The following is a 27,534-nucleotide window of genomic DNA, read 5'->3' as shown; positions in this document are numbered from 1 at the left end:
ATGTTGACTTTGGCATGTTTTTAAAAATCTATTATGGTCCAAAATTCTTAAACTTGTTAATCCTGCACTTGTTCATGTAGGTTCAGTTTTTTTCAAACTGGTAAGCTGCGTGAGCTTCTTGTCTGGGGGAGGAAGGGGAGGAGGCAGACAGCTCGGTCCACTTTTTTGAATCTTGAAATGCAGGTATGGATGTATATTAACAAATGAAATAAAGTTGTGAAGGGATAAGTCTTGACTGGGTCAGTCATTTACCCAATGCTTGGAGTTCAATTCCAATGCTATGCTGATGACACACCTAATAATGTTTTCTTGTCTACACACAATAAAAGACATTAAAGAGTGTATGATGTAGCATACGCTTGCAAATGCTGCTATTCATTTTCATAATATAACACTAATACCCAGTACCTTCAAAACGTAGGTGGAGCTTTTGATTTGACTCACATTTGACACACATGTATCCAGCAGAGTCACAAATGCTGTCTTCCACTTGCATGATATTGCCAAAATTCAGCATATTTTATCCTTAAAAATGCTGTCTGGCTAGACTACTGCAATGCACTCCTGGCAGGGCGCTTGTGCAAACACTTAACAAACTACAGTTAGTTCAAAATGCAGTAGCCAGAGTGCTCAATAGAGCTAGTGATTTTATTGTCCATATATGTCCATATATGTCTTTGAATATCTGAATTCCGAATATATGTCCATATGGTTTTTGTCAATGTTCATGAGAAATAAAGCTTTTGTTACACTTCTTTCCTGGAGGTGAGAGGACAGAAAGCCCCTCACTCTTTCTCTCTCAGTCCCAGAGCAGGAGACAATGTAAATAAAAGCCATAAAATTATGTCATATAGATAGAAATCAATCTATATAAGTGAGGAGTTCTGGACAGAGGAGAGAGAACATAGGAGTGGAAGTCTCTCTCAAAGGATGCTTAAGAACACGTAAGCCACTGTTTTTTGTAATAAGAATGTATTTATAACTTTAAGCATATCTGCGAAATACCTTCTTTGCCTCTCCTCCAGAAGAAATACACAACACAAAACATTTGACCATATAACCCCAGTTCTCTCGTCCCTACACTGGCTATGTGTAGAATCGTGCATTGACTCTAAAATACTCCTCTTAGATTATAAATCTCTTAAATGTTATCTTACTGAACTCCACACACCTTATCTCCCATAACATACACTTCTTACCCAGGACACCAGTCTTCTCTCCAAATGCATCTTTAAATGTTGATTGAAAACTTACTTTTCACACAGGCTTTTGGTTAATAACCCACTTTCAGGTTACTCTTCTCTACTGCTGTTAGAGCTGGTTTTACATATTACCACAACTTTGTATTAACCGTCTTACTGCCAGCATACTCATTGTATGCCATATGTCTGTTGCCTGTCAGTGCTGGGTTCTCTTACCTGACCTCCAGACCACTTTGTCCTGTCATTCCTTCTTGTACAATGACAGACAGTTTGTTCAGCCACTGACCTCACTACACCTGTCCTGTCCCTCCTCTCAACTGACACATTTCTGCTTATGTAACTCTGGTCATGTAAATATGAACACTAATATCTTTATACTAGTATTAAATGTGGACAAGATCTGTCTCTGACCTCCTCTGAATGTGTTGTGAGTGATCTGATACTAATCCGGTCACAGCGTGCCTTGAGGGTTTTTACACCTAGAAATCTGTGAAAACTGAACACGATCCAGTCACCAAAAACTAATCTCAGTATGAACAGGCTCATTCTGCTCCTACCTTTTAAGTTTCCTGCTGTTTCTGTTTATATTTCTCTCTGTTCTAAGTCCTGCTGTGTTTGATTTAGTTTGTTTCCACCCCTCCCCGTGCCGTCTGCTCTTATTACCACAACAGGCTTGTAATTTTAAAAATTGTTTATTTTTTATTATTTTTAACTTTATAATAATTTTAAACATTTATTGTTTCATTTAATTGTATCTCAGATTTATATCTGTGATGTTTGAATGTTTTGACAATATAGGTGTAATTTTGACTTCTGTAAAAAAAAAAAAAACTTAAATGAGGGACAGACAGATAAGTAAGGGAGAAAGATGAACAGACATACATAAGGAAGTTGGGGAAAACCGGGTGCTCTGGTTTCCTCCCACGCTCCAAAAACACACATTGGTAGGTGGATTAGACACTCAAAAGCGTCTGTATGTGTGTGTGTGAGTGAATGTGTGAGTGTGTGTCGCCCTGTGAAGGACTGGAGCCCCCTCCAGGGTGTGTTCCTGTATTGCGCCTGGGCCCACCACCAACATGAATGGGATAAGGGTTAAAGACAGTGAATGAATGAATGTTGGTGTGTAAAGTTCACTCCCCATGCTTTGTGCTTCCTGACCCTTAAACGTCCAAAAATCTATAAGCATTAAAACAACCAAACAACAACAAAGAAGACACCAAACAGCACACATGTACACACACACACAGAACAGTGTTTACTCTACCTCACACAGTTGCACTGTGGATCCAACACCCCAAACATAGAACCCAGCGTAGAGGGGCTCAGTGAACGTGGCGGTGAATGTGTGTAAGTGTGTGAGTGTGTGTGTGTTGGATAGGATGTTGTAGAAGGACAGAGTGCCGCCCTCCCAGTCCAGATACACACCCACTCTGTTAGAGGGGGAGGGGGGGGTAGGGACCTCATTTTTTAGATTATTGTGGAGAATTGAGAAACTGTTCGCAGAGCAGCGCAGACTCCAGGATTTCTTATTGGCTCCAAACCTGCTCTCAGCTCCGATTCCTTTCCTCTGGATTCCTCTGTAAGACACTGCGATAGAAACCCCCTTCCCGCTCCACTCCACCTCCCAGTAACAACGTTCAGTCAAACGCTCCACACACATAATATGACCATAATAATCAAATCTCTCTGGATGATCTGGATACGACTGATCCTCATCCACACGCTCCACCTTCCTGTTTCCCTCTGACAGAGAGAGACGAGTGTTTGCTGTGTTTGGATCCAGAGTGACATCACACACATCTACACACACAATAAACACACATTAGAGAACACACCATCACACACACACACATATACACACACAATAAACACACCACCACACACACATATACACACGTTAGAAAACACACCATCACACACACACAAACACACATTAGAGAACACACCATCTCACACACACAATAAACACACATTAGAAAACACACCATCACACACATCTACACACAATGAACACACACTCTGTGGCTGAAATGACCAGATTTTTTTTTTGTGTCTGTGGATCGCACTATTTTTAGCTGAATTAGTGTACTTTTTAGTGCTGGACATCGATTCTGGTAATAAATGTGTGTGTTTATCACAGAAGCGCCCTGAGTGTGTTTATTACTAAAAGCCCAAGAGACAGTCGTGACCGATGTGAATATCCCTTGGCTCGGAGAGAGAGATAGAGCCAGAGAGAGAGAGAGGTGTGTGTGTGATTTCATTTCACAACAGTACTGTAAACTGCACTCAGCAACAAGTAGTTGGAGCTCAGGAGACCAAAAAAGCCAATTTTTACATAGTATTCCTTTAGCTTAATTTATGGACAATGCTATAAGGAACAGGCTAGGGGTGCCACAGTGTTTTTAATAAGGCTACATCACCAGAAAGAAGGTAAATTGTTACTTGTTTTATTTGCAAGTCGTAAGAGGAGGCATGGTGCACAACAACAGCCTCACAGGTAAAACAAGGCCAGTGGCTCCATTGGGAAAATCTAGAGAAACCTGTGATCACTTAACAAGAGTTATAGGCAATGGAGGTGTGCCAAATTGCATTATCTTTCCAAATCCACAAAATCATGGCCAGTGGGTTTGTGAAGACCCTAGCTGTAGATTATGTGTGGGGGCTGGGACACTAAAGTATAATCTATCAGCCTGCAAGGTCAGTTTATCACAGGGTCAGCATATAGGGCATAATCAAGGGTTATTAGTGTGTTTATTCAACAGTAAAGGCATAGTGCTTAATGCATTGCACAGCAGTTGTAGTAATAAAGTGGTTAGGTTTGTGCCTGAGGAGAAGAATAGTTGAAAGCATGTACAGGTTTTAAAAATGTGGTGAAGCACATGACTAGTAATTACTGGAGGATGTAGGTTATAAATGCAGGTCCCATAGTGCATTGTATTAACTACACTGAGACCAGACTTGGTGCTCTACTCTAAAAGTAAAAGGATATTTTATTTCATAGAGTTAACAGTTCCATTTGAGGACATAGTAGATGAAGCAATATATTTCCCCAACTAGTCTGTGCTCTCCTTAGCCACAACAACTGAATAGACCTTTCAGCTACTTCTGATAACTCTGATAACTCTTTCACAGCTGCCCTTAGTTCCAACCCCTGATGCCGAACCACACAAGCAGGGCAGGGATGTCGCCGACTTGACTACAATCCCCTTCCTGCACTTCAGCATGCCAAGTCTGCATACTTCACATTCTTACTTTAGAATGCAAATGTGTTTAAGGTACATGTAGGACTAGACAGGTGAGTGGGGCTCTATGTATTACTGGTGTTTCTTGGTGATGTATCACATATAGATTACATGGAACTAGTGGCACTGGGCGTGCATTAACATGGTATAGGCATGGTACAGCCTTAGTCAGCAGGGAGGCCAGTGTGGATGTTGATGGTTAGAGGATGGTAGATGTTCAGGTAGATGAACAAAAAAAGGAAATCATTTTGTATCTGAAAGTCATTTTTAGCAGAGTGAGAGATTGGAGTTGGAGATGACATTGTGGCTTTGTGGTGTGCATGGACATAGTAACTTGGCCAAAATTTAATTCTCAAGCATATTGTTCAATAAATTGAATTTATCTATTGTCATTTCATTCTGAGAAAGAATGTTTAGAAATAAACAAACAAATGTACATACAATGCATAGAGGATTACACCTGTCAGTTCCACTGTAAGGCTGTCTTTTTATTTTTAATTATCTGATTATTTTAGCCTAGTGCAAGGTCTGTGTTTTTAGAGGATTTTGACAATTTTCAAGTCCACTTGAGAACTTCAAACTATGACCTAAAACAGAGCATTTGATTGGCACTATGTTACACAAGTGTGTTTAAAAATTGAGGGAAAGGATTTTAAAACTGAGGGAAGAAATTGTTTAATTGAGGGTACAAACTGTTAAATTGATGTAATGAATTATTTAATTAAAAAGACAGATTGATAAACTGATGGAACAAATTATTAAATTGAGGGAACAAATTGCTAATTTGCGGGAACTCATTTTTAACTGATAAAGGGAGAGATAAATAGAGAGAAGAAAGGACAGACAGAAAAAAAGAGAAACAAAAATTAGAAAGGCAGACAGAGAAAGGAGAGAAACAGATAGAGAGATGAGAAAGACAGACAGACACACAGAGAGAGAGGCTTACATTTTCTGAGACTGGGTATAATCCACTTCTGTGCTGAATTTTCCATTCTGAAACACACACACCACAGAGGACAGAGAGTGATGATACAGAGATAAAGAATGTCCTAATGAGTTTTTGTTGGTCTTTGTCCAGATATAGGGAGAAGGTCATTCTAGACAGGGGGAGAATGCTACTATGGAATCTTGACCAAAGCAGATAACAGATGTTTCACTAAGAGCCAGAACTATGTTCCACTGTGGAGAAGAGGGGAGTATGACCACTTTAACCTGTCTACCCTTTATTTAATCTGACGTTTAGTCAAGGTTTCTCTCTCTCTCTCTCTCTCTCTATATATATATATATATATATATATATATATATACCCGAGTGTCTGTAGATGACAGTGTGGATCAGACAGCAGTTTCTTTCCAAACTCTCCTGGGTGATTATAGGTCAAGTCCAGTTCTCTCAGGTTGGAGGTGTTTGACTTCAGGGCTGAAGCCAGAGAAGAACAGCCTTTCTCTGTTATTAAGCAACCAGATAACCTGCAGAAAGTATAGGGAAATAGGAAGACAGATGAAATGAAAGATGATATATTTATGTAAAGATACAGAAACAGTAAACAGGAGTTCTTTAGCAAGGATGGCAATAACACATAACACACTAATAACACATCTACATAAAAAGAATTACATTTCCTTTTGTTACATATAAAGAAATAGAAATAAAATATAAACATATACAATAACATAAAACAAGATATCATAAACAAAAGAACCTTTTATTTTAGAAAACAAAACAGAGTATAAATGAAAACCTGGAATAAAATTAAATCCCTGCTCGTTTCACTAAGATTTAACCAAAATATCCTTCTGTAGGTCAGTAGGTCACAGCATTGAAATGGTTTGAGTCTTATCTTGAGGATTGCTTTTACCAGGTAACATGGAACATATCAATTTCTGCTTCATGCAGGCTCTCCACTAGTGTCCCTCAAAGCTCTGTGCTGGGTCCCATTCTCTTTTCATTGTATACATGTTTTCTTGGTGATATAATTACCTCTCATGGTTTCTCCACTGTTATGCTGATGACACTCAACTAATGCTTTCCTTCCCACCTTCTGACATTCAGGTTTCCAGTCGCATCTTATGTCTTACTTATAGCTCACCACCTGAAGCTCAATCTTAGCAAGACTGAGCTGCTGTTCATCCCTAGAATGGCCAGTCTTCACCAAGAATATACTCACATTTGAGAACTCCTCAGTCATTCAATCTGAAGAAGAAAGTAGCCTTGGTGTGATTCAGGACGGACAGTTATCGTTCACAAACCATATCGCAAACCTGACTCAGTCACACAGATTCCTACTGTACAGCATCTGGCGAATTCGACCCTTTCTGTCTCAGGAGGATGCCCAGGTGCTAGTCCAGTCTCTAGTCATTTCAAGGCTTGACTACTTGACTGGAGTGAGTTGCTCTGGAAACCTCTGTGGGCCTCAGGCCCCTTCAGCTGATCCATAATGCAGCTACATGGCTTGTCTTCAATCTTCCAATGCTAACTCCACTGCTGTGCTCTCTTCACTGTCTCCCTGTAGCTGCCTGCATCAGGTTTAAAACTCTCATGCTGCCTACAAAGCCAAGAATGGACCAGCCCCTCCCTGCCTTATGGCAATGGGCTAGAATCGGTGGCACCTAGAGCCCTTCCAGCTTCAAGTACAGCTCAGCTTGATCCACCATCCCAAAAGACACATGGACAACAAACTTCTACTGGCTTCCAACAGCAAGTTCTCCAACAGTCTTTAAACGCAGACTGAAGACCCATCTTTTTGTAATCCACTTACGTGGGCTCTAGTCTAAGTGTGCAGCGTAACAACTGTACTGCACTGCACTTAACTTCTTTCCTTCTACATTTATATGTATGGCATTTTGGCAGGTGCTCTTATCTAGAGCGACTTACAAGGTCACTGGTATTACAGGTAGGCTGATGCAGTGTTAGGAGTCTTGGCCAATGACTCTCATTGGTGTAGCATAGACTGGTTGCACAGACCTGGGGGCAACCAGTCTATGATACACCAATAAGAATCAAACCTAGGTCTCTCACACAGGAGCCAATGGTGTTAACATTGTACCACTAGGTATGGCCTCTGACTAGTTTTTCTTTCTATGTTCGAGTACTGACTAGATGCTGTGTATTGCACTTATACTATGTTTTGTTGTTATTAGGTATCAGCACTGGCTCTTGTTCTGGCAGTGTCTGAGCTCAAGGAAAGGTTAGATTTCAACCTATTGTACTGCCAAGGATAAACATTCTGTCTGAACACTAAGCACTTTTGTGAGTTGCTTTGAATAAAAGCATCCGCTAAATGCTGTAAATATAAATGCAAATGTAAATTTAATTGATATGCATGTTGTCATCTTTGATAAATGTATGTATCATTAAAATTCGGAAAGTTACTGCAGCCTTGCTGAAATTATTGAAAGCCCAAACATAGAAGAAACACTGAGAGGAGCACCTACAACCTAGTAAAAGTCTAGGGATAATGTACAGTCTGTATAAAGGACAGAGAAAGACTAAGAAAACAGCTGTATCCAAATCAATGGTGTGTAGAAGTTAATTATGGACAGCTCAGTTCACTGGAATGTTTGTCTGTGTCTTGATATTAAAGGCATATTATAGAAACAAAGAGTTTATTTCATCATCATCATCATCATTTTCTTTTCCGCTTCTCCATTTCAGGGTCGCGGTGAGTTTATTTCATTTAAGTTTAATTTTTCAATCAGAAAAAAAATGATTACCTGAGAGTCTTCAGTTTACAGTGTGAACTCCTCAGTCCAGCAGAGAGCTTCTCCACTCCTGAATCCCTCAGGTCATTTTTACTGAGGTCCAATTTTCTCAGTGTGCAGCTTTCTGATTGTAGAGCTGAACCCAGACTTTCACAAGCCTGTTCCTCCAAATTACACAAAACTAATCTGAAACCAGAATAAATAATTTACAGGATCATTTTGAACAAATATGAGAAGAGAATGTAGAGTATTAAATGTAGTACAAAGCTGAGTTTAAAAGTAATAAACTTCATAATGTTTAGAATCTGGGCAATTACAGTGGACCTTACTCTGAAATATTTATTAATGACCTTTTAGGATAATTGCACAGAATTATCGCTATGTCCAGGACTCACTGGTCTTAAAGTTAGAATAAGCCATTTAAAACATCTGAGCCTCTATTGATGATGATAACTTCATCTCTCAGCATTAGCTGTATGGCAAAATATTTATATTTGCAGTAGTTCAGATTTTAGCCAGGAAACCACAAGAAACTACAGGCATATTCCAAATCCCTGTTCATTTTAATTAACCTGAGTGATTAAATAAATATTTTTAATCACAAATCACCAGCATCTCCATATGGCATCTGTCTGTTATATTCTAGAAATTACGTATGCTATTTGGTTAAAAATTTTATGAAATATTATGTTTAGTCTGAATTATATTACTTTATGTTAAAACAATCTTTTATATTGTATCCTAATTAATATTTATAAAATGTAATCATTTTTTTCTGTGTAATCCTGAAATACCTGTAGTATTAATGTATAGAACAATTATAAAATTAATATTGTTTTATAACACTAATTGTAAAGATGATTCAGAGATGTGAGGATTTTGTTCATTCACTCCTCAGGAAGTATTTATTTGTCCTGCCAAGTGTTGAAAATGATCTGTGATGTCACCACTTCAGTGAAGTTCTAGTGTGGAAGAACAGTTTAGAAAAAATGATGGATTCTCATCCATCAGTTCCTCAGTACCAATCAGTCCTTTAACACATCTCCAAGGTGTTGGTCAATACACCCAGGTTAAACAACTGGTGCTCAAGCTTTATGAAAGAGAGAAAAAAGGAGAGTGGAAGAAAAAGAAAAGGGAATAGGCTTCTAAATGCAGAAATGGAAATAAAAATGGGAGAGATGAGTGCAATCAGTCTGAAATGTGACATGACGTGTCCCAATATACACAGGTCAGATCATGTCAATTGGGTTACTTCAACGTCACAACTGAATGAATTAGAACAGATTGGAAATTAATGGGGAGAAAGTGAACCAAGAGGGCAAAAAAAGTTGTATACCACACCAATTTTCATCAAGATGCACAAATTATACTTAGAGAGGAAGAAGTTTTCAAATGTGAACTGTTTATAGTTTTGTAAATGATGTCATGTTTTGATATTGTCACGCCCTGGATCTGTCCTGTTTGTTGTTCCCACCATGTGCTTACTTATCACATGGTTCTGTTTGTTATTGTTCCTGTCTCTGCCCTAGTCCTGCCTTAGCTCCACCCCCTCATCATGCCTCCTTTGTAGTCCTGCCCCTCGTTATCTGATCCAGGTATCCCTTGTCTGTGTTGTGCTTTTAATTTCCTTTGTGTGACTTCCTCATGGTTGGACATTCCACATTCGTTCTTCTGTCTCTGGTCTGTTTGTCTTGTCTGTTCCTCAGTCTCATCCCTATCAGGTCAGTCTGTTTTTCTTTCCCTTGGTATGCCTGTCTGGTCTGTCCGTTTCCTTCCTTTCCTTTGCTGCGTGTGCTCGGTTTGTCTATTTCTCTCTAGTCTGTCTGTTAGTATTTCCTTTCCTGTGCTTTGTGTACTTGTGTGGTTTCTGTCTCTAATCTATTAGCACTCCCTTTTCAGGTCTCTGTTTAGCTCTGTTTGTCTCTTTATCTCTCTCTGTTTAGGTTTTATCTGCTTGGCTCTCCCTGTAAAGTCTCTGTCCTAGTCACTCTGTCCAGGTCTTTTTGTTTCAGTAAAGTTTGTTATTGCATTTGCATCCACCTCCATCAGTCCTGACAGATATATACATGTTTGTTGCTTTCTATGTTTGTCCATAACACCAATATAATCAGTGCATATATGTATTACAGCTAACTGTTTATTAGTCATCCTATATAAGTATTTTGTGGACATGCTGTGTAACCATACAACTAATTTACCTCCAGTGAAAACAACTTCAGGTCACTGGAGTATATTACCTGCTGCTCCACCATGTCTCCCATTCCAAAATTACATAGTTGATATTTAATAGCACCAAAATCTCCATTTCATTCAGGGGGGAAAAAAAGATTACCTGAGAGTTTCCAGTTTACAGTGTGGACTCTTCAGTGCAGCAGAGATCTTCTCCACTCCTGAATCTTGCAGGTCATTTTTACTGAGGTCCAGTTCTCTCAGAGAGCAGTTTTCTGATTCTAAAACTGACTTCAGTGTTTCACACGACTCATTACATAGCTTACACACAGAAAGTCTGCAAATGGAAAATAAATACAACAGATCTTACAAACCCCATGGTGGAGAATGACTTAATTATTATATACAAAAATCTAAACAATTCTTTAATGCTGCTGTAAACTTTATTACTGACCTGAGAATCTCCAGTTTACAGTGTGGACTCTTGAGTCCGTCTGAGAGTGTCTCCACTCCTGAACCTTGCAGGTCATTTTTGCTGAGATCCAGTTCTGTTAAAGAGCAGTTTTCTGATTGTAGAGCTGAGCTCAGTGTATCACACGACTCATTGCATATTTTACACATAGCAAGTCTGCAAAGGCAAAAATAAAACATTTAACAAACCCCTCAGTGGTAGATGGTTTAACAATATATGTAAGGTTTTTAAAGTTAGTAATTCATAAAAATAAACTTTAACACTGACCTGAGTTTCTCCAGTTTACAGTGTGGACTCTTCAGTGCAGCAGAGATCTTCTCCACTCCTGAATCCTGCAGGTCATTGTTGCTGAGGTCCAGTTCTCTCAGAGAGCATTTTTCTGATTGTAGAGCTGCAGCCAAAATAGTGATGGACTGTTCAGAGAGACTATAGCCAGCAAATCTACAAGAGAGAGTAAACACGGTGATTAAAATTGACACAGGCAATACAGAGTTACTGATCCAGGTTCAGTTTGCTCTCACTATTGATCAATATCTAGACATGCTTGAAAGGTCTAGATGACATAGAGAAATCTAGACTAACTAGAGAATTCTAGACAAGCTAGAACTATCTAGAAGGGAGAGAGATCGATCTAGACAAGCTAGAAAGATCTAGACACACTAGAGGCCTACACAACCACAAGATAAGTACACAGGATATAGAGACCTACAAAAGCCAGAGAGACCTAGCCAAGTTAAAGAATTTTACACAACCCAGAGAGAGCAAGAAGCACAACACAGAACCAAGTACATGTTCCAACCATCAGGGTATCTCTCACACACTTTCCTGCTCTCTCATGGAAGAGTACTGCAAACACATACATATAGTTGTAAACAGAACTGTTTTTGCTGCAGTTTATAAAACACAGAATCACACTATATTAAATTATGACAAAATTTAGATTTCTTTCAAAGCACTTTTTGATCATTTCTTTCTGTCCATGAATGAAAATGGTCACTTGTTTTCAAAGATTGAGAAACTGAAAAACTATGAATTTGTACAATTGAGTGAGAGAGATGTACTGATATGAATATTTAGTCATTGACTAATATTCAGGTGACACTCACTGAGCTGTTCTGCAGTTAGAGATCACTGGGATCAGTCTCTGGTAACCCTTTTCTGATGTGCTGTATTTCTTCAGGTTCAGCTCCTTCCTCACTTTCTCTGAATGGAGACGGAGGTAGGCTACGACTGAGCACTCTGCAGCAGACAGCTGCTTTTTAGAGCATCTGTCTGGAGTTAGAGAGACATTGGGAGATGCTGTAGTCATTAAGATTCACAGTGGGCATTGATGATGATTGTTTATTAATTAGGGTATACCCCTGATGTTACTGATATTCAGCAGCAATATGAACAGTCATATCAGAATGTGTATGTTCTACATTTGCAGTCCACCAGTTTCTCAGTTAGTGAAGTAGGCTTGGGACTGGAAAGCCTGCTTCCAGTGTCTTCTGGATGCCTCTGAGCATCCAGGGCTGAACTGCTTTTGAACAAGGCACATAAACTAAAGGTGTACAATGACAATAATAAAATCTATTATGTGGTTGTGTGTAGAATCTAAAAAGCATTTGTGTGTAAAATTGAGGGACATTAATTTAAACTAGCAATTATATATTTACAAACCTGCACATCGTTTTATTTTCTAAAACATAAAGACAAAAAATAACCTTTTTCTTTTGATGGTTATAAGAGCAAGGGTGGGCGGCACAGTGGCTCAGCAGGTAGTGTCGCAGTCACACAGCTCCAGGGACCTGGAGGTTGTGGGTTTGATTCCCGCTCTGGGTGACTGTCTGTGAGGAGTTGGTGTGTTCTACCCCGTGCCTATGTGGGTTTCCTCCCACAGTCCAAAAGCACACGTTGGTAGGTAGATTGGCGACTCAAAAGTGTCCGTAGGTGTTAATGTGTGAGTGAATGTGTGTGTGTCTGTGTTGCCCTGTGAAGGACTGGCACCCCCTCCAGGGTGTATTCCTGCCTTGCGCCCAATGATTCCAGGTAGGCTCTGGACCCACTGTGACCCTGAACTGGATAAGCGGTTACAGATAATGGATGGATGGATGAATGAAAGAGCAAGGGTCATAGTTCAAAGATGTGTCTTTTGGATGTGTACAGATTTGTTGAGCCAAAGAATATTTAACATCATTAAAAGCTGAAAAATGAATTGAGAAATCAGCTGTTGTAGATTTAATGTTTAGGTAAAGAATATTTATCCTTGAAGGTACTCCCCATGGACTTTGTTAGACCTGTTTTATCCAAATTAATATTTAAAACAATTTAAATGATGAAATGGTAATATTGAGGCTAACAATTATTTTTAGAAATTAAACAGATTAATGTTTTTGGGTTTATTATTTTGTTTATTTGGAAACAAAAATCAGCCAATTGCTTATAACAAACCCTGCTCTGGGAGCCTTTTTACTTGCTCTTGTAGCAAGATCTGGTCTCTAAACATTAACATCTCTGCCTAAGACAGAACAAGTTTTTCAGCAATCCTGGGAGCATTTTTATTTTGTAAATGTGTGTACAGAAGGATTGGTGTGTGTATGTGATCTGTTCATACAGTAAATCACTGATTCGTGAAGAGTCTGGTTTAGCTGCTTAGGATGCTGTCATCGGTCCCTCTGTAGAATGTAGTCAGGATGGGAGGTGGGAGGGAGCTGGTGTTGAGGGACCAAATGAGATCCTCTTCCAGGTGAACACCAAGAAATTTTGTGCTCCTGACTATCTGCGTTTGTCCAGTGCAGCCGGTGATTCTCAGTGTGGAGTGATTGTGCCCTGTTCTTGTGAAGTCAACAGCTATATCTTAAGTTCAGAGATGGGTTGTTGACTCTACACCAATTCATTAATTGTTGCACTTGCTCTGTGTACACGGACTCATCCTTCTCGCTGATGAGACCCAAAATAATTGTGTCAGCTGCAAATTTGATATGGTTTAAGTTGTGCATTGCTGCAGAGTTGTGAGTCAGCAAAGTGAACAGCAGTGGTCAGTGTGGTGGTGCTGGAGATGTTGTTCCCAGTCTGGACTGACTGAAGTCTCCCACTCTGGGAGTCCAGGATCCAGTTGGAGAGGAAGGTGTTCAGAACCAGTAGGTTCAGCTTTCTGATCAGGTGCTAAGGAATGATGGTGTTGAATGTTGAACTGAAATCTATGAACAGCATTCGCAAAGTGTCACAGTTTTCCAAGAAGTGGCTGTGGATGCTCTGACCATGTGCCCACTTTGCCTCACTGATTTCCTGGGACATCTTTGCTCTCATTCTCTGGACCTCCCTGTGCTCTGCTTTGAAGGTGGATTCTAAACAGAGCATGCACCTCTGCAGTCACAATCTCTAGTGACAATAAACTGTCAGGTATTTATCCGCAGTAAATGGTTTGCATGTAACAGAACATCCATGACATGTTTTGTTGTTCTGACTATTCTGTATCGATGGAAACCCATAAACCAGCACCAAGAGCCTTAAAGTAATTGGGAACTCTGACACTAAACCACAACTTTGGAATATACATGAACACTAGTGCTAAATAGTTGAAAGGTTACAACAACAACAACAACAAATAAAAAACACAATTTTGTTTCTGCAGTAGCTGCTGAAAGCTAGACTCCAGACACGATCTTGGATCATGTGATTGCAGATTCTGCAAAAGACAGTTAAATGTTATTTTTTAAAGAGAATGTTTTCAAATTTACCTTTAACGATACACATTGTAAAGACTGCTAACAAAACCACAGCAACTGAAATACAGGTGATAGAAATTATCCAGGCATGTAAGCTTTTTCCTGAAACACACACCAGATACACATTTACCACAGAACACACACTGATTTACTGACTGACTTTACCTTCATATCAAATATTAATAGATATATACTTAGAATATTTTTCAGACCTAGACCTATTTTGTTACTTTCTGTGTCAGTGATCGGGTGGAATGAAGAATAAAAAAGGAATCTGCAGTGATACTTCATTAGTAAAGATCATAAATGGATGGTTCTTACCTCTAACTTCTACACGAACAGTGGTGTCATCATACCAGGATGTTGATGTGTCCTCCACAGAACACTGATAAACTCCATCATCTGAAAAGTCCACTGCTGAGAGTTTCAGTGAGGTGTTTCCTCTCTCCAGCTCTTCTTTAAACAGAGCTGTCCTCCCTGTGTACGACTCCATCTGCTGATCATTCCTCTCTTCATGATCTTCATACAGATGCACTAATCTCTTGGTCTGCGTCAGATCTAGTCTGATCCACTCCACTGTCATGTTCACAGCATTGCCTCTGGGTTGGAGAGAACAGGGCAGAACCAGGTCTTCACCAACTTTACCAATTAGAGAAGCGTCTGGACCAACTACTTTAAAGCTCTCTGAAAGGAAAAAGAAGAGAACATAATTCAGTGAAAGGTCCACAGTCTCCCTCTGGTCTGTTTCAATGCTGTAAGTAGATCAGTAAAATGTATTTATGAAGCATATTTCACATGACAGTGTATACAAGATTCATACATATAAAAAGCATACAATTCAACAGACAGGCTCTAGCAATTAAAAAGCCAGTCTGGCCTTAAAAACTGGGAGAGGCACCTAACATCCAATCAAAGACTGTTCCACAGCCTCTGTGCTGCAACAGAAAAGGCACGATCACCCTGCTATCCTCAGGTGAGACAGGGGAACGATTAGCAGTGATGGGTCAGAGGACAGGTCCTTGAAATCAATGTATGATGATACTTGTTTGTGCAAAGCCCTAAAACAATTAGAAGCACTTGGAAATGAATCCTGTAGTTGACAGGAAGTCACTAGAGCGATGCTAAAACTAGGGCAATATGGGCTTTTTTTAAGTGCCAGTCAATATTCTTGCAGCCCCATTTTATACAAGGTATAAACATGCCTATGATTCCTGTTTATTCACAAGTAAGGGAGTTACAGTAGTCTATCTGAGATGATACAAAAGCCTGAATCACAGCAGAGTCTCCCTGCTTCAGTATATGATTAAAGCCTTGGTATGAATTATTCGTGATGTGATAAATGTAATACTTCATGAATCTTGAAGACTTTCGTGAAATGCCTAATCAATGGTATAAAATGGTTCAGACAGCACCCTTGGGCTTACAGGCTGAATCCCCAGCTGTAGCATATGTCTGTAGAGTAGAGCTTCACTGATATACCCTCAGAAATGGTACAAATTATGTAAAGCTGCTTTGTGACATCACTTGTAAAAGGCGCTATATAAAAATAAATACATTTGATTTGATTTGTTCCCAGTCTGGACTGACTGAAGCCTCTGGGAGTCCAGGATCCAGTTGGAGAGGAAGGTGTTCAGGCCCAGTAGGTTCAGCTTTCTGATCAGGTGTTGAGGAATGATGGTGTTGAATGTTGAACTGAAGTCTATGAACAGCATTCGCAAAGTGTCACAGTTTTCCAAGAAGTGGCTGTGGATGCTCTGACCATGTGCCCACTTTGCCTCACTGATTTCCTGGGACATCTTTGCCCTCATTCTCTGGACCTCCCTGTGCTCTGCTTTGAAGGTAGATTCTAAGCAGAGCATGCACCTCTGCAGTCACAATCTCTAGTGACAATAAACTGTCAGGTATTTACCCGCAGTAAATGGTTTGCATGTAACAGAACATCCATGACATGTTTTGTTGTTCTGACTATTCTGTGTTGATGGAAACCCACAAGCCAGCACCAAGAGCCTTAAAGTAATTGGGAACTCTGACACTAAACCACAACTCTATAAAACTTCATTGCTATACCATCAGAGCATTGCTCTACAATTACAGATCCTTGGGACCTTCTAGAAATTCAGTGAAGATTTCTTGGAAGTTGCAAGCCATTTGCCGTCCTCAGAAGCAGGATACTGGAGGCAAGAGCAGTTTGGTTTTCTGGCTCATAATTCTCACATATACAGTGCCTTGCGAAAGTATTCAGCCCCCTTGAACTTTACAAACTTTTGCCACATTTCAGGCTTCAAACATAAAGATATAAAATTATTTTTTTTTGTGAAGAATCAACAAGTGGGACACAATCGTGAAGTGGAATGAAATTTATTGGATGTGTCTAAAACTTAAAACTTTTTTAATAAATAAAAAACTGAAAAGTGGGGTGTGCAATATTATTCTGCCCCTTTACTTTCAGTGAAGCTCCAGAAATTCAGTGAGGATCTCTGAATGATCCAATGTTGTCCCAAATGACTGATGATGATAAATAGAATCCACCTGTGTGTAATCAAGTCTCCGTATAAATGTACCTTTTATTTTTATAAAAAAAAACCTGGGCCTTGACTCCTCAGTGTACTCATGGGTCACAGACGCCCTTATGAGATGGCCAAAACAATTCAGGATGGGCAACCATATGTCCTCCACTGTCATCCTAAACACAAGAACTTCTCAAGCCCTATGCTTTTCCACACTATTCACACAAGTTCACCCCCATTCACATCTCCAATACAATCATCAGATTTACTGATGACACCAGAATAGTTGGGCTGATTGATCATCGACTTCAAGAGCACAAGACTGTGGAGAAGATGTTGAAAGTGTGGAAGCCCTCACAACTAGTTAAAAATGGCCCAGCAAAGACTCTTCTTCCTCAGGAAGCATACCCCAGTTACATACTGTTTCAACTACTACCTTCATGTAAAGGCAAAAAGGTCACACACTCCATCGTACCCCTCCCTGTCACAATCCAAATATGCTAAAGGACTGAAAACCACATAAATAAACAACACAGTAAATTCACCCGTTTTAAATCAGCACTATTAGTGTTAACACTGAGAGTGTTAAATTATTACACTAACACTGGTAAATTTACTGTCTATACAGCATCTTGGTGGAAGTGTTTAATATTTATAACTTCTTAAATACTGAGTAAATGTTATCTGTCATAACTTGCACAATATCACTTCTATATACAACTGCTATTATTTTCATTCACTCATTCATTCATTGTCTGTAATAATTGCATTTCTATTTTTATTTTATGTTTTATTGTCTCTGTTGGAGAGCTGCCATGAAATGGCATAATAAATATAAACCCAGCACATTCTGATCGATCCTGATTAATTTAGTTTCTATATGTGTTGTAGCTTATTTTGACCTATAAATAAGATTAAGACATTTAGAACCTAAATTATTAACTACATGTGTGATGAATTGGTGTTGTGCACTTGGTGTGTTCCTGCCGTGCTAACTATAGGGTTATGAGCTACTGTGTGGGTTCTGCACAGTCTTAGAAACAAAATGTGTAACATTTTTATATTTTCCTGAGGCGTTTTGCAATTTTCCCTTATTATTCAGGGCTGCCAACATTCAAGCGTTGTCCATGAGAAGCACATGGGAGCGGTAATCTGACTGTCCGCAGCTCTGCAGTGCGGCTTTAATGGTATTTTGGTGATATGTGTTTGGATTAACTGCAGTCTGATTTCCTCAGGGGCAGTTCCTTTCCTTCCATACACAAGTGATTTTGTTTGAGCATGGTATCATTATCTTTCATGCAAAAGTAGCATACATTTCCTCTCATCAAGTATTTTACTCTTGGTTGAATTTTTGTACTCCTTTGTACTCTTTGTTTGGCCGTGTCTTTGTCTTTTGATGTTTGTGCTGATGTTTGACTTGATTAAGCTTGGTTCATATTCATTCATTTTGTGAGTCTTACTCTAACTTTGTAGTAAACCAAACTGTTGTATACTACTTTGAAGGAACACTATGTAGTATGTCTACCTCAAAATTACAGCCTCTAAATGACTGTAATGTTCCATGGAGCTGTAACAGGGAGAATATGGCCTCTGTGGCTGCTTTGGAGGGCTCCTCTGCTGGTTACTGCACTAAACAACTTCTAAATCACGTGACATAGGACTCTCACGAGAACTGGGTAACACTCAATGCCCCATAGCTCACAGGTGGATGGATGCCTAGCTACAAGGGGAATCTAGCTCGGTATTCCCGCTATGGACATTATACGGCAGAGAGAGCAAGGAGAAGAAAAAGAGAGACAGCATGAGTGAAGACAGTAGAGTGAGCTGAAACAGACCTAAGGACACAGGTTGGAGCAGTAAGTCTGTTGCCCAGTTTCCATGTGTTGTGGTGTTAGTTAGTGATAGTTTTGTTGATGAAAGTGTTATAATCAGTTTGTGAGAGTCAATGAGCAGTGAGCCTGGGTTTGTAGCTGCTAGATTTAGCAAGAGTAGCTCAGCATTGAATATTGATTCTTGTAGTAAGTGCTTTTCTCCGGTTGCTGTGTGGATTAAACGACTGAAACTACACTTGTTGTCGGTGGAACCCACACTTTGCTGAGAACAGGGTTATAATTCGGTTCTGAGAGTTACTGATGAATGAGGGTGAGGGTTAGCACCTGCTAACTTTAGCCAGATTAGCTCAGTTTTTAGCATTGGACATCGGTTCTGATAAGTGCTTTACTGTCAGTTGCTGTGGTTAAAACAGCTAATGTACCACCAATGTTACACTTTATGGTTGTAATAATGTGGTCCAGTGTGTACTGTGAGGAATAGGTGAGTTTTATTATGTAGTCATTATTTTATTCGATTCACACATTCACCCGGCTCAACACCAGCCGGAGCCCCAAGAGGCGTTCACTACTTTTGTAAACATCACTCGGTGAGTGAGTGAGTAAAAATAGGAGAGAGAGAGAGAGAGAGATGTGTGTTTGTCTGTGAGAGGGGGAGAGTGAGATATGTGTGAGACTTGATTTCATGACTATACTGTAAATGTGAATTACACTCAGCAACAGGTAGGGGGAGCTCAGGAGACAAACAATTCCAATTCTTACATTGTATTCCTTTAACCCTTACACTAAACATAACCCTAACATGTTAAAATATGTTTTTACATTAAACCTTAATGTTCTACATTGTGGAATTTAGCTTGTGTTTGAAACCAGAGGGAGAACTTCACATGGTGAGTTTTAACAGTTTTAACATTATGGTCTTCATATTATGATATAATTCTGTCACACACACACACACACACACAGACACACCCACACAGAGAACAAAGTACAGGAATGTGGACACATACCTGCTGTAGTCACCATGAAACCAGAGAGAACGAGCACTGTTACAATGAGGAATGTCATCCCTGAAAAACAAGATTACACACACGTATTAGCCCCATTCATGAAGAGTTTATGAATTTTGGAAAATGTAATCAATTAATAATTTGTCCTATTTCTCTAAAATTTGTTTAGAACAAAGGCACACAAAATATTTACAGAGTTTTTCCAGAGCAACTTAAATATATTAAAAATAAAGTTTAGTGCCCTGTGATGGACTGGTAACATAACAAAATAGAGAGTTTATTAGAAATATAATTGTTCTAAATAAAGCTTTAATAAAATGGAACATGGGTTTGTGGCTGTTATTTTATTGAATTGTATATATTCATATTAATTAAAATTGTTTATTTTTTAATTATGTCATATACTTTCCACACAGATTATCTCTAAGCTCCTGTTTTCAGCTGTGTTGTTGTTGATTTTCACACACACACACACACACACACACACACACACACACACGCAATTTAAATATGTTTAATTTTCAGGTCATTAAAATAAATATTAATTTTACCTCACCGTTTCTGATCTTCATAAACACCACACAGCAGCATATTTACTTTCATTTTAAAATCCAGTTTAGATGAGATCAGACATGAACAAGTCAACAAGGAACAAGGAAATACTGGAGCATGTTTTACAAGTTAATAGTGGGCAGGTTCATAATGTGCTCAACCAGTTAGAGCACAAGAGCAAATGTACAAGAGAATACACTGTATTTACGGTGAGGAGTCTTTTAGCTGTGAATTAATCCACGTACACCAGACAAAACAGAGCGCAGAGCGTAGGACAAGACACAGAGCACAGGACAATACACAGCACAGGACAATACACAGCACAGGACAATACACAGCACAGGACAAGACACAGTGCAGGACAAGACACAGAGCACAGGACAGGACACAGCGCAGGACAAGACACAGAGCACAGGAAAATACACAGCACAGGACAAGACACAGAGCACAGGAAAATACACAGCACAGGACAATACACAGAGCACAGGGACACAGAGAACACAGAGAAGACACAGAGAACACCCAATTATATACTTATATAACAAAACTGTAAGGAACTGCCAACTTAAAGTAACATCAATCGTGGACAGTACAGAAGTAAATGTAATTGGTTACTTTACTTAAAGGAGCAATCTGTAACACTGACACCAAGTGTTTAAAATCTTTTAAAACAGTGGACTGAGCTGTCTGCCTCCTCCCACTCCTCCCCAGGCGTGAAGCTCAGGCAGTTTAATGAAAACTGAAGGAGTTTAAGAACTGTGGACCGTAATCGCTAAGAAATATGTTCCGTAATCAACACATTTACACAGAAATTGTTTTTCATTTAACTAAAACATCTACCTACACAAGAGAAAGAAAAAAAGTGAATTTCCTTGCATTTACAAGCCTTTACTATCCAAATCCACCTTAAATATTTAGAGTAGACAAGACTGGTGTTATATTCCCTTCCACCATAAATGTTGTTTAGGAGGCAGAAGTTAGCTTCTTATTTACTATTTTCATAGTGAAACATTTTGTTCCACTTTACATGTGTCCATTTACAAGTTTAATTGGCCTTATACAGCAAATTCCTAAACTCTCTGTTTCACCTTAAAAGCTGAAGCTAGCACAATAGCTTTTGAAAATTTTGAAACGACTGTTATTCCACTTTATCTTTTTAAATCACACAAACAAATAGTATGTGGTGTCACTAAACATTTGTAAAAGTGAAAGGCAAAGATGTCCCCCCGCTGTTTTCCCTACATTTACAAGAATGTACTGTCTAAACCACCTTAATATTTTAGACCAGACAAGGCTGGTGTTGTTTTTTTCAATTCAACCATAAAAGTCATTTTAGGAGGCAGATCCTTGCTTCTTATTCATAATATTTGTATTTATTTGTATATGCATTTAGCTCAATCTTAAATGGGTCCATTTTATATAACCTCACTGGGGGGGGAGAGCCAGAGCTGGTGTGAGGTTGAGAGATACCAGCTAAATATAGTTGGGCTCACCTCTACACACGGTATGGGCTCTGGAACCAGACTCCTCAAAAGGGGTTGGTCTCTCTCCTACTCAGGAGTTCCACAGCGTGAGAGGCACCAGACGGCTGTGGGGATACTCACAAGTCCCCGGGTGGCGGCGTTACAGTGTGTGTGTGTATGCACCGAACGACAGCTCAGAGTATTCAGCCTTCTTGGAGGTAGTGAGTGAAGTTCTAGAGAGCACTTCCAAGTCTGAGGCCATGGTTATCGCCCGGAAAAATGCATGCTCCTTTCAGGTCGGGGGTGAAAACATACCCCAAGTGAAGGAGTTCAAGTATCTCGGGTTCTTGTTCACGAGTGATGGGAAGAGGGATTGTGAGATTGACTGTAGGTTAGGTGTAACGTCTACAGTAATGCGTTCATTGTACTGGACCGTTGTGGTGAAGAGAGAGTGGAGCCATAAAGCAAAGCTCTCAATTTACCAGTCAGTCTACGTCCCCACTCTCACCTATGGTCATGAGCTCTGGTTAATGACCGAAAGAACAAGATCGCGGATAGAAGCAGCTGAAATGACCTTTCTCCAACGGGTTGCTGGGCGTACTCTCTGTGATCAGGTCAGGAGCTCAGTGAATACAGAGGAGCTCAGAGTAGAGTTGATGCTCCTTCACATTGTTGCTCCTTCAATTGTACCAAATTACAAGTATTTAATCATATGTGTTACAACACTGGCCTGCAGTGGTGCGACTGTCATTTGTGCAGAGGAAAACATACTGGTGCAGCATTTTCATGATAAGCCAGAGGTAACAGCAATAATCAGAGAGAGAGGTTAGACCAGCTTCACATTCAAGTGAACATGGATAAGTACCTGAGAATCTACAACCTGTTGTATTTACCAGTTGATTTATTACTTATTTTATACAGTCTTTTTTTGGTAGATTTTAAGACTTCTGGTGTTTCACAACATAGTATTGTGTGTTCTGTTGAATTCACAATGAACATGCTCTGGGTGACTGTCTGTGAGAAGTGTATTGTGTTCTCCCTGTGTCTGCGTGGGTTTCCTCCGGGTGACTGTCTGTGAGGAGTGTGGTGTGTTCTCCCTGTGTCAGCGTGGGTTTCCTCTGGGTGACTGTCTGTGAGGAGTGTGGTGTGTTCTCCCTGTGTCTGCGTGGGTTTCCTCCGGGTGACTGTCTGTGAGGAGTGTGGTGTGTTCTCCCTGTGTCAGCATGGGTTTCCTCCGGGTGACTGTCTGTGAGGAGTGTGGTGTGTTCTCCCTGTGTCTGCGGGGGTTTCCTCCGGGTGACTGTCTGTGAGGAGTGTGGTGTGTTCTCTCTGTGTCTGCGTGGGTTTCCTCCAGGTGACTGTCTGTGAGGAGTGTGGTGTGTTCTCCCTGTGTCAGCGCGGGTTTCCCCCAGGTGACTGTCTGTGAGGAGTGTGGTGTGTTCTCCCTGTGTCTGTGTGGGTATCCTCCGGGTGACTGTCTGTGAGGAGTGTGGTGTGGAATTCGGTGAAGCTGCTTTGTGACAACATCAGTTGTGAAAAGCGCTATATAAATAAATTTGATTTGATTTGGTGTGTTCTCCCTGTGTCTGCGTGGGTTTCCTTCCACAGTCCAAAAACACATTGGTAGGTGGATTGGAGACTCAAAAGTGTCTGTAGGTGTGAGTGTGTGAGTGTGGGACTGTCGCCCCCTCCAGGGTGTGTTCCCGACTTGGGCCCAGTGATTCTATTTAGGCTCCGGACCCACCGCCACCCTGAACTGGATAAGTGGTCACTGAAAATAAATGAATGAATGAATCACAGTATTTATATCTGTGACGTTTTAATGTTTTGACAACATAGGTGGCAGCCTTGGCCTAATGGTTAGAGACCGGGCTTAGTACCGGAAGTTGATGGCTTTGTATGTGTCTGTTCACTGCCACAGAAGGGTTAAATGCGGAAGACATATTTCGTTGTACATTGTACAATGACAAATAATTGCATATTTCTTGAACGAGATAGAGAGAGAGAGAGAGACATGGACTGAGTGAGAGAGGAACATTGGGGAAAGAAAGAAAAAAGACAATAGTGGACAGAGAGAAAGAAAAATACCTTAACAATACATTGGTGTGTAAAGCTCTCTAACTCTTTTCCACTCCCCATTTCAGCCACACTGACATCAGCTACATTTCCCCCACACTCCCTCTGCTCTGTGCTTCCTGATCCTTCAACACCCAAAAAAATATATGAGCATTAATACAACCAAACAACAAAGAAGAAATTTAACAGCACACACACAGTGTTTACTCTACCTCACACACTCGCACTGAGGATCTACGACAAACATAGAACCCAGCGTAGAGGGGCTCAGTGAATGTGGTGGTCAGTGTGTGTAAGTGAATGAGCGTGTGTGTGTTGGGGAGGATGGTGTAGAAGGACAGAGTGCCCCCCTCCCAGTCCAGATACACCCCCACTCTGTTAGAGGGAGAGGAGGGGGCAGGGATCTTAGTTTCATTATTATTGTGATAGAGAGAGTAACTGTTCCCAGTGTAACGCAGACTCCAGGAATTTTTATTGGATCCAAATCTATTCTTTCTTTCAGTTCCTTTCCTCTGGATTCCTCTGTAACACACTGCGATAGAAGCCCCCATCTCGATCCACTCCACCTCCCAGTAACAGTGTCCAGTCAAACTCTCCACACTCAGAACATGACCATAATAATCAAATCTCTCCGGGTGATCTGGATATGGCTGATCTGTGTTCACACGCTCCACCTTCCTGTTTCCCTCTGACAGAGAGAGACGAGTGTTTGCTGTGTTTGGATCCAGGGTGACATCACACACATCTATACAGACAAACACACATTTGAAATCACTCCGTTACATATATCTATGAACACATTAGAGCAAGGCTGTACACTGTATGACAGTTTTAATCTAATTTTTATAATGTCATCTCATCAAGCATATCTCATCAGCTTTTGAAATATTACCACTGAATTTTTTTGCACTGAAATTATGCATCTGAATTTTGTTGCTTTTGAATTTAAGTCTTCAGATTTCCACCTTTGAATATTTTGCTTCGCAATTATGCATCTTAACATAATTGCTCTTGAATTGAACTCGTGAATTTTCAAGAATGTTTTCACTGTTATTATTCAAAATTAATAAATACAGATAAAAAAATTAAGCTTAAAAATTTAAACAATATATTTTGAAGTTGCTCAAATTCGATAGACCAAATTCAAATGCCAAAAAAAGAGTGAAAAAATTCAGAGTACACATCTGGGATACAAAGGATAAGCAATCGATTCTGTCTCCAATCGAACCAACATCCAACAACGATGCTGAAGTTGGCTATTTATTCACCAGTTTCTTATTCAGATTTTCGGTTCCACCTTAAATGGTGCAGTAGTTGCATTCTGTCACCGTTAGATGGCAAAATACGAACACAAATTCCATACCGTGGAAAAGCTACACGTTTAGCTTCCTTCTGCAGATATTATTTTTTAATTTCAAAGTGTCTCAAAAATCTGAAAGGCTCACTGAAAAAACAATATAACAGACTATTACTATCCTAAATATGAAGAAATTTTACAGTGGAATTTTTTTGTAATAGCCCTGTGATTGTGATATGACAGAATATGTGGAAACATGAGCTTTGTGTATACAGTCATGTGGAAGTTAGGACACCCCATGAAAGCCTCTTTTGAACATTTTTAAACATATGGACATTTGACTTTCATTTGAACTGCACTGAGAGATGGAGCTTATACAAATAAAACTGAAGAAATTACTCATAAACAACATAGTTGTACAATGTAATGAAGAACAATTAACATTTCTTGTGAGGAAAAAGTTACGACACCCCCATATTTATTACTATTTAAAATGTCTATATTTAGAATCAAATTGTCACGCCCTCGTCCTGTCATGTCTGTTTTCCCTGCCATGTCCCCACATGGCTCTGTTTGTTATTATCCATGTCTCCGCCTCCTTGTCTGTCCTCATTGTTATCTGTTTCAGGTGTGTCTTGTCTGTGTTATGTATTTAAGTCCCCTTGTCTCACTTCCTCTTGTCAGTCATTCGTTCCAATTCTAAGTCTTGTTGTTTCCTTTCTAAAGTCTTGTTGTGTTGCTCTATGTCACTCAGTCCGGTCTGTTTGTCTCTGTCGTGTCATGTTCTCATTTCTTCTCCCAGGTCATGTCATTTCCTCTGTTCATTTTCCTAAGTCATGTTGTTGTCAAATCTGTTAGTCTGTGTGTTTCCACTTTTGTTCGAACTCTCCAGTCTGTCTGTCTTGTCTGTCGCTCAATCCTTTGCCTTGTTCCTATCGCTTCCCTTGTCTCAAGTCTGTTTGTTTATTAATTCTATCTAGCTCTCTTTGTATCTTTTCAGTTCTCTGTTTAGTTCTCCTTGATTAGTTCTCTGTTTTGCTCTCCTTCTCCAGGTCCCTGTTTAACTCTTCCCGTACGATCTCTCTGTTCAAGTCTCTGTCTAGGTTTGTGCACGAGGAGGCAAATTGTTGAGAACTTGTACAGGTTTTAAACATTGGAAAATGAGGTGAAGCACATGCTTAGAAAGTGGTATGCTATGACTGCCTTTAGTGACTGATAACAGACTGAGGGAACTTTAGTTAATTCATTGTCTGTATCCCTTATCCAGTTCAGGATGGTGGTGGGCACAGATATGTATCTTTAATTAAGGAAAATAATTGTACCTTATTTTATTTTAATTACAGATTTTAAAATTGTGTTGATTTCATAGGGGGCGGCACGGTGGCGCAGCAGGTAGTGTCGCAGTCACACAGCTCCAGGGACCTGGAGGTTGTGGGTTCGATTCCCGCTCCGGGTGACTGTCTGTGAGGAGTTGGTGTGTTCTCCCCGTGTCCGCATGGGTTTCCTCCGGGTGCTCCGGTTTCCTCCCACAGTCCAAAAACACACGTTGCAGGTGGATTGGCGACTCAAAATTGTCCGTAGGTGTGAGTGTGTGAGTGAATGTGTGTGTGTGTCTGTGTTGCCCTGTGAAGGACTGGCGCCCCCTCCAGGGTGTATTCCCGCCTTGCGCCCAATGCTTCCAGGTAGGCTCTGGACCCCCCGCGACCCTAAATTGGATAAGCGGTTACAGATAATGAATGAATGAATGAATGATTTCATAGGCCCTTTTTCATCTCCAAGACCTTTATTGTGTTTTTTTGTATGACACAGTTCTATAATAAAATATTAAAAACATGTATCTCTCCTTCTGGAGAAGAAAATGTAATGTAACTTTTAAGAAATAAAACTGGAATTTTAAACACTGTTGTATCTTTAAAGGTACATTTACACAGTTTGTACCTTTAGTGACCTCTACTCTATAACTACCCTACACTCTCAGAAAAAAGGTAATGTCATAGTATTGTGTTTATTTACTTTATTGGACTAAATATGTATTACATGTCATAAAATGCCAAGAGATTTTCCAGAGTTCACAGGGCTGCAGGTGGCGCTGTCCATAGTGAAAGCTCTTTTCTACACTCACCTCTTAATTGCAACCAGCTATTCTTATTGATGACAAAAGCGAGGCAACATTCATCTCTAACAAGTCTATTGACTGACTTTCTCTAGCTAGCTTCATGCTAACCCTGCTGCTAGTGGCTCGTAACAACAACAGAAGGAACTCATCTTCTTTTAACAGACTACTAATATTGCTAATATTGACA

The 27,534-nt window shown here is 39.9% G+C and overlaps 1 protein-coding gene across 3 annotated transcripts; it reads right to left on the bottom strand.

Moving 5' to 3' along the window:
- Positions 1–1,976: 1,976 nt before the first annotated feature.
- LOC136699582 (ribonuclease inhibitor-like) lies at positions 1,977–20,514 on the bottom strand. Of its 3 annotated transcripts, none has more exons than XM_066674406.1 (12): positions 20,395–20,514; positions 19,844–19,903; positions 14,819–15,181; positions 14,510–14,599; positions 11,894–12,059; positions 11,055–11,228; positions 10,770–10,943; positions 10,479–10,652; positions 8,159–8,332; positions 5,753–5,914; positions 5,391–5,437; positions 1,977–3,002 (listed from the first exon to the last, which is right to left on the bottom strand). In XM_066674406.1, exons 2-12 carry the CDS (start codon positions 19,899–19,901, stop codon positions 2,458–2,460), a joined length of 2,127 nt encoding a protein of 708 aa, XP_066530503.1. In that variant the 5' UTR covers positions 19,902–19,903; positions 20,395–20,514; the 3' UTR covers positions 1,977–2,457. The 3 variants fall into 3 exon arrangements, with proteins under 3 accessions (XP_066530503.1, XP_066530501.1, XP_066530504.1); XM_066674404.1 differs by having other exon boundaries at positions 20,400–20,476; XM_066674407.1 differs by lacking the exon at positions 14,510–14,599 and having other exon boundaries at positions 20,400–20,476.
- Between the last annotated feature and the right edge of the window lie 7,020 nt (positions 20,515–27,534).

Source organism: Hoplias malabaricus, chromosome 6, assembly GCF_029633855.1.
Source record: "Hoplias malabaricus isolate fHopMal1 chromosome 6, fHopMal1.hap1, whole genome shotgun sequence".
NCBI lineage: Eukaryota > Metazoa > Chordata > Actinopteri > Characiformes > Erythrinidae > Hoplias > Hoplias malabaricus.
The sequence above is the reverse complement of the archived record's forward strand: the minus strand, read 5'-3'. Positions and strand labels throughout refer to the sequence as shown.

Coding starts and splice junctions, on each gene's coding strand:
- LOC136699582 (XM_066674404.1), bottom strand. Junction 12,060..14,509: donor TACAATGTGTATCGTTAAAG/GTAAATTTGAAA, acceptor CTCTAACTCCAG/ACAGATGCTCTAAAAAGCAG. Junction 8,333..10,478: donor TGTAAACTGGAAACTCTCAG/GTAATCTTTTTT, acceptor TTCTGGTTTCAG/ATTAGTTTTGTGTAATTTGG.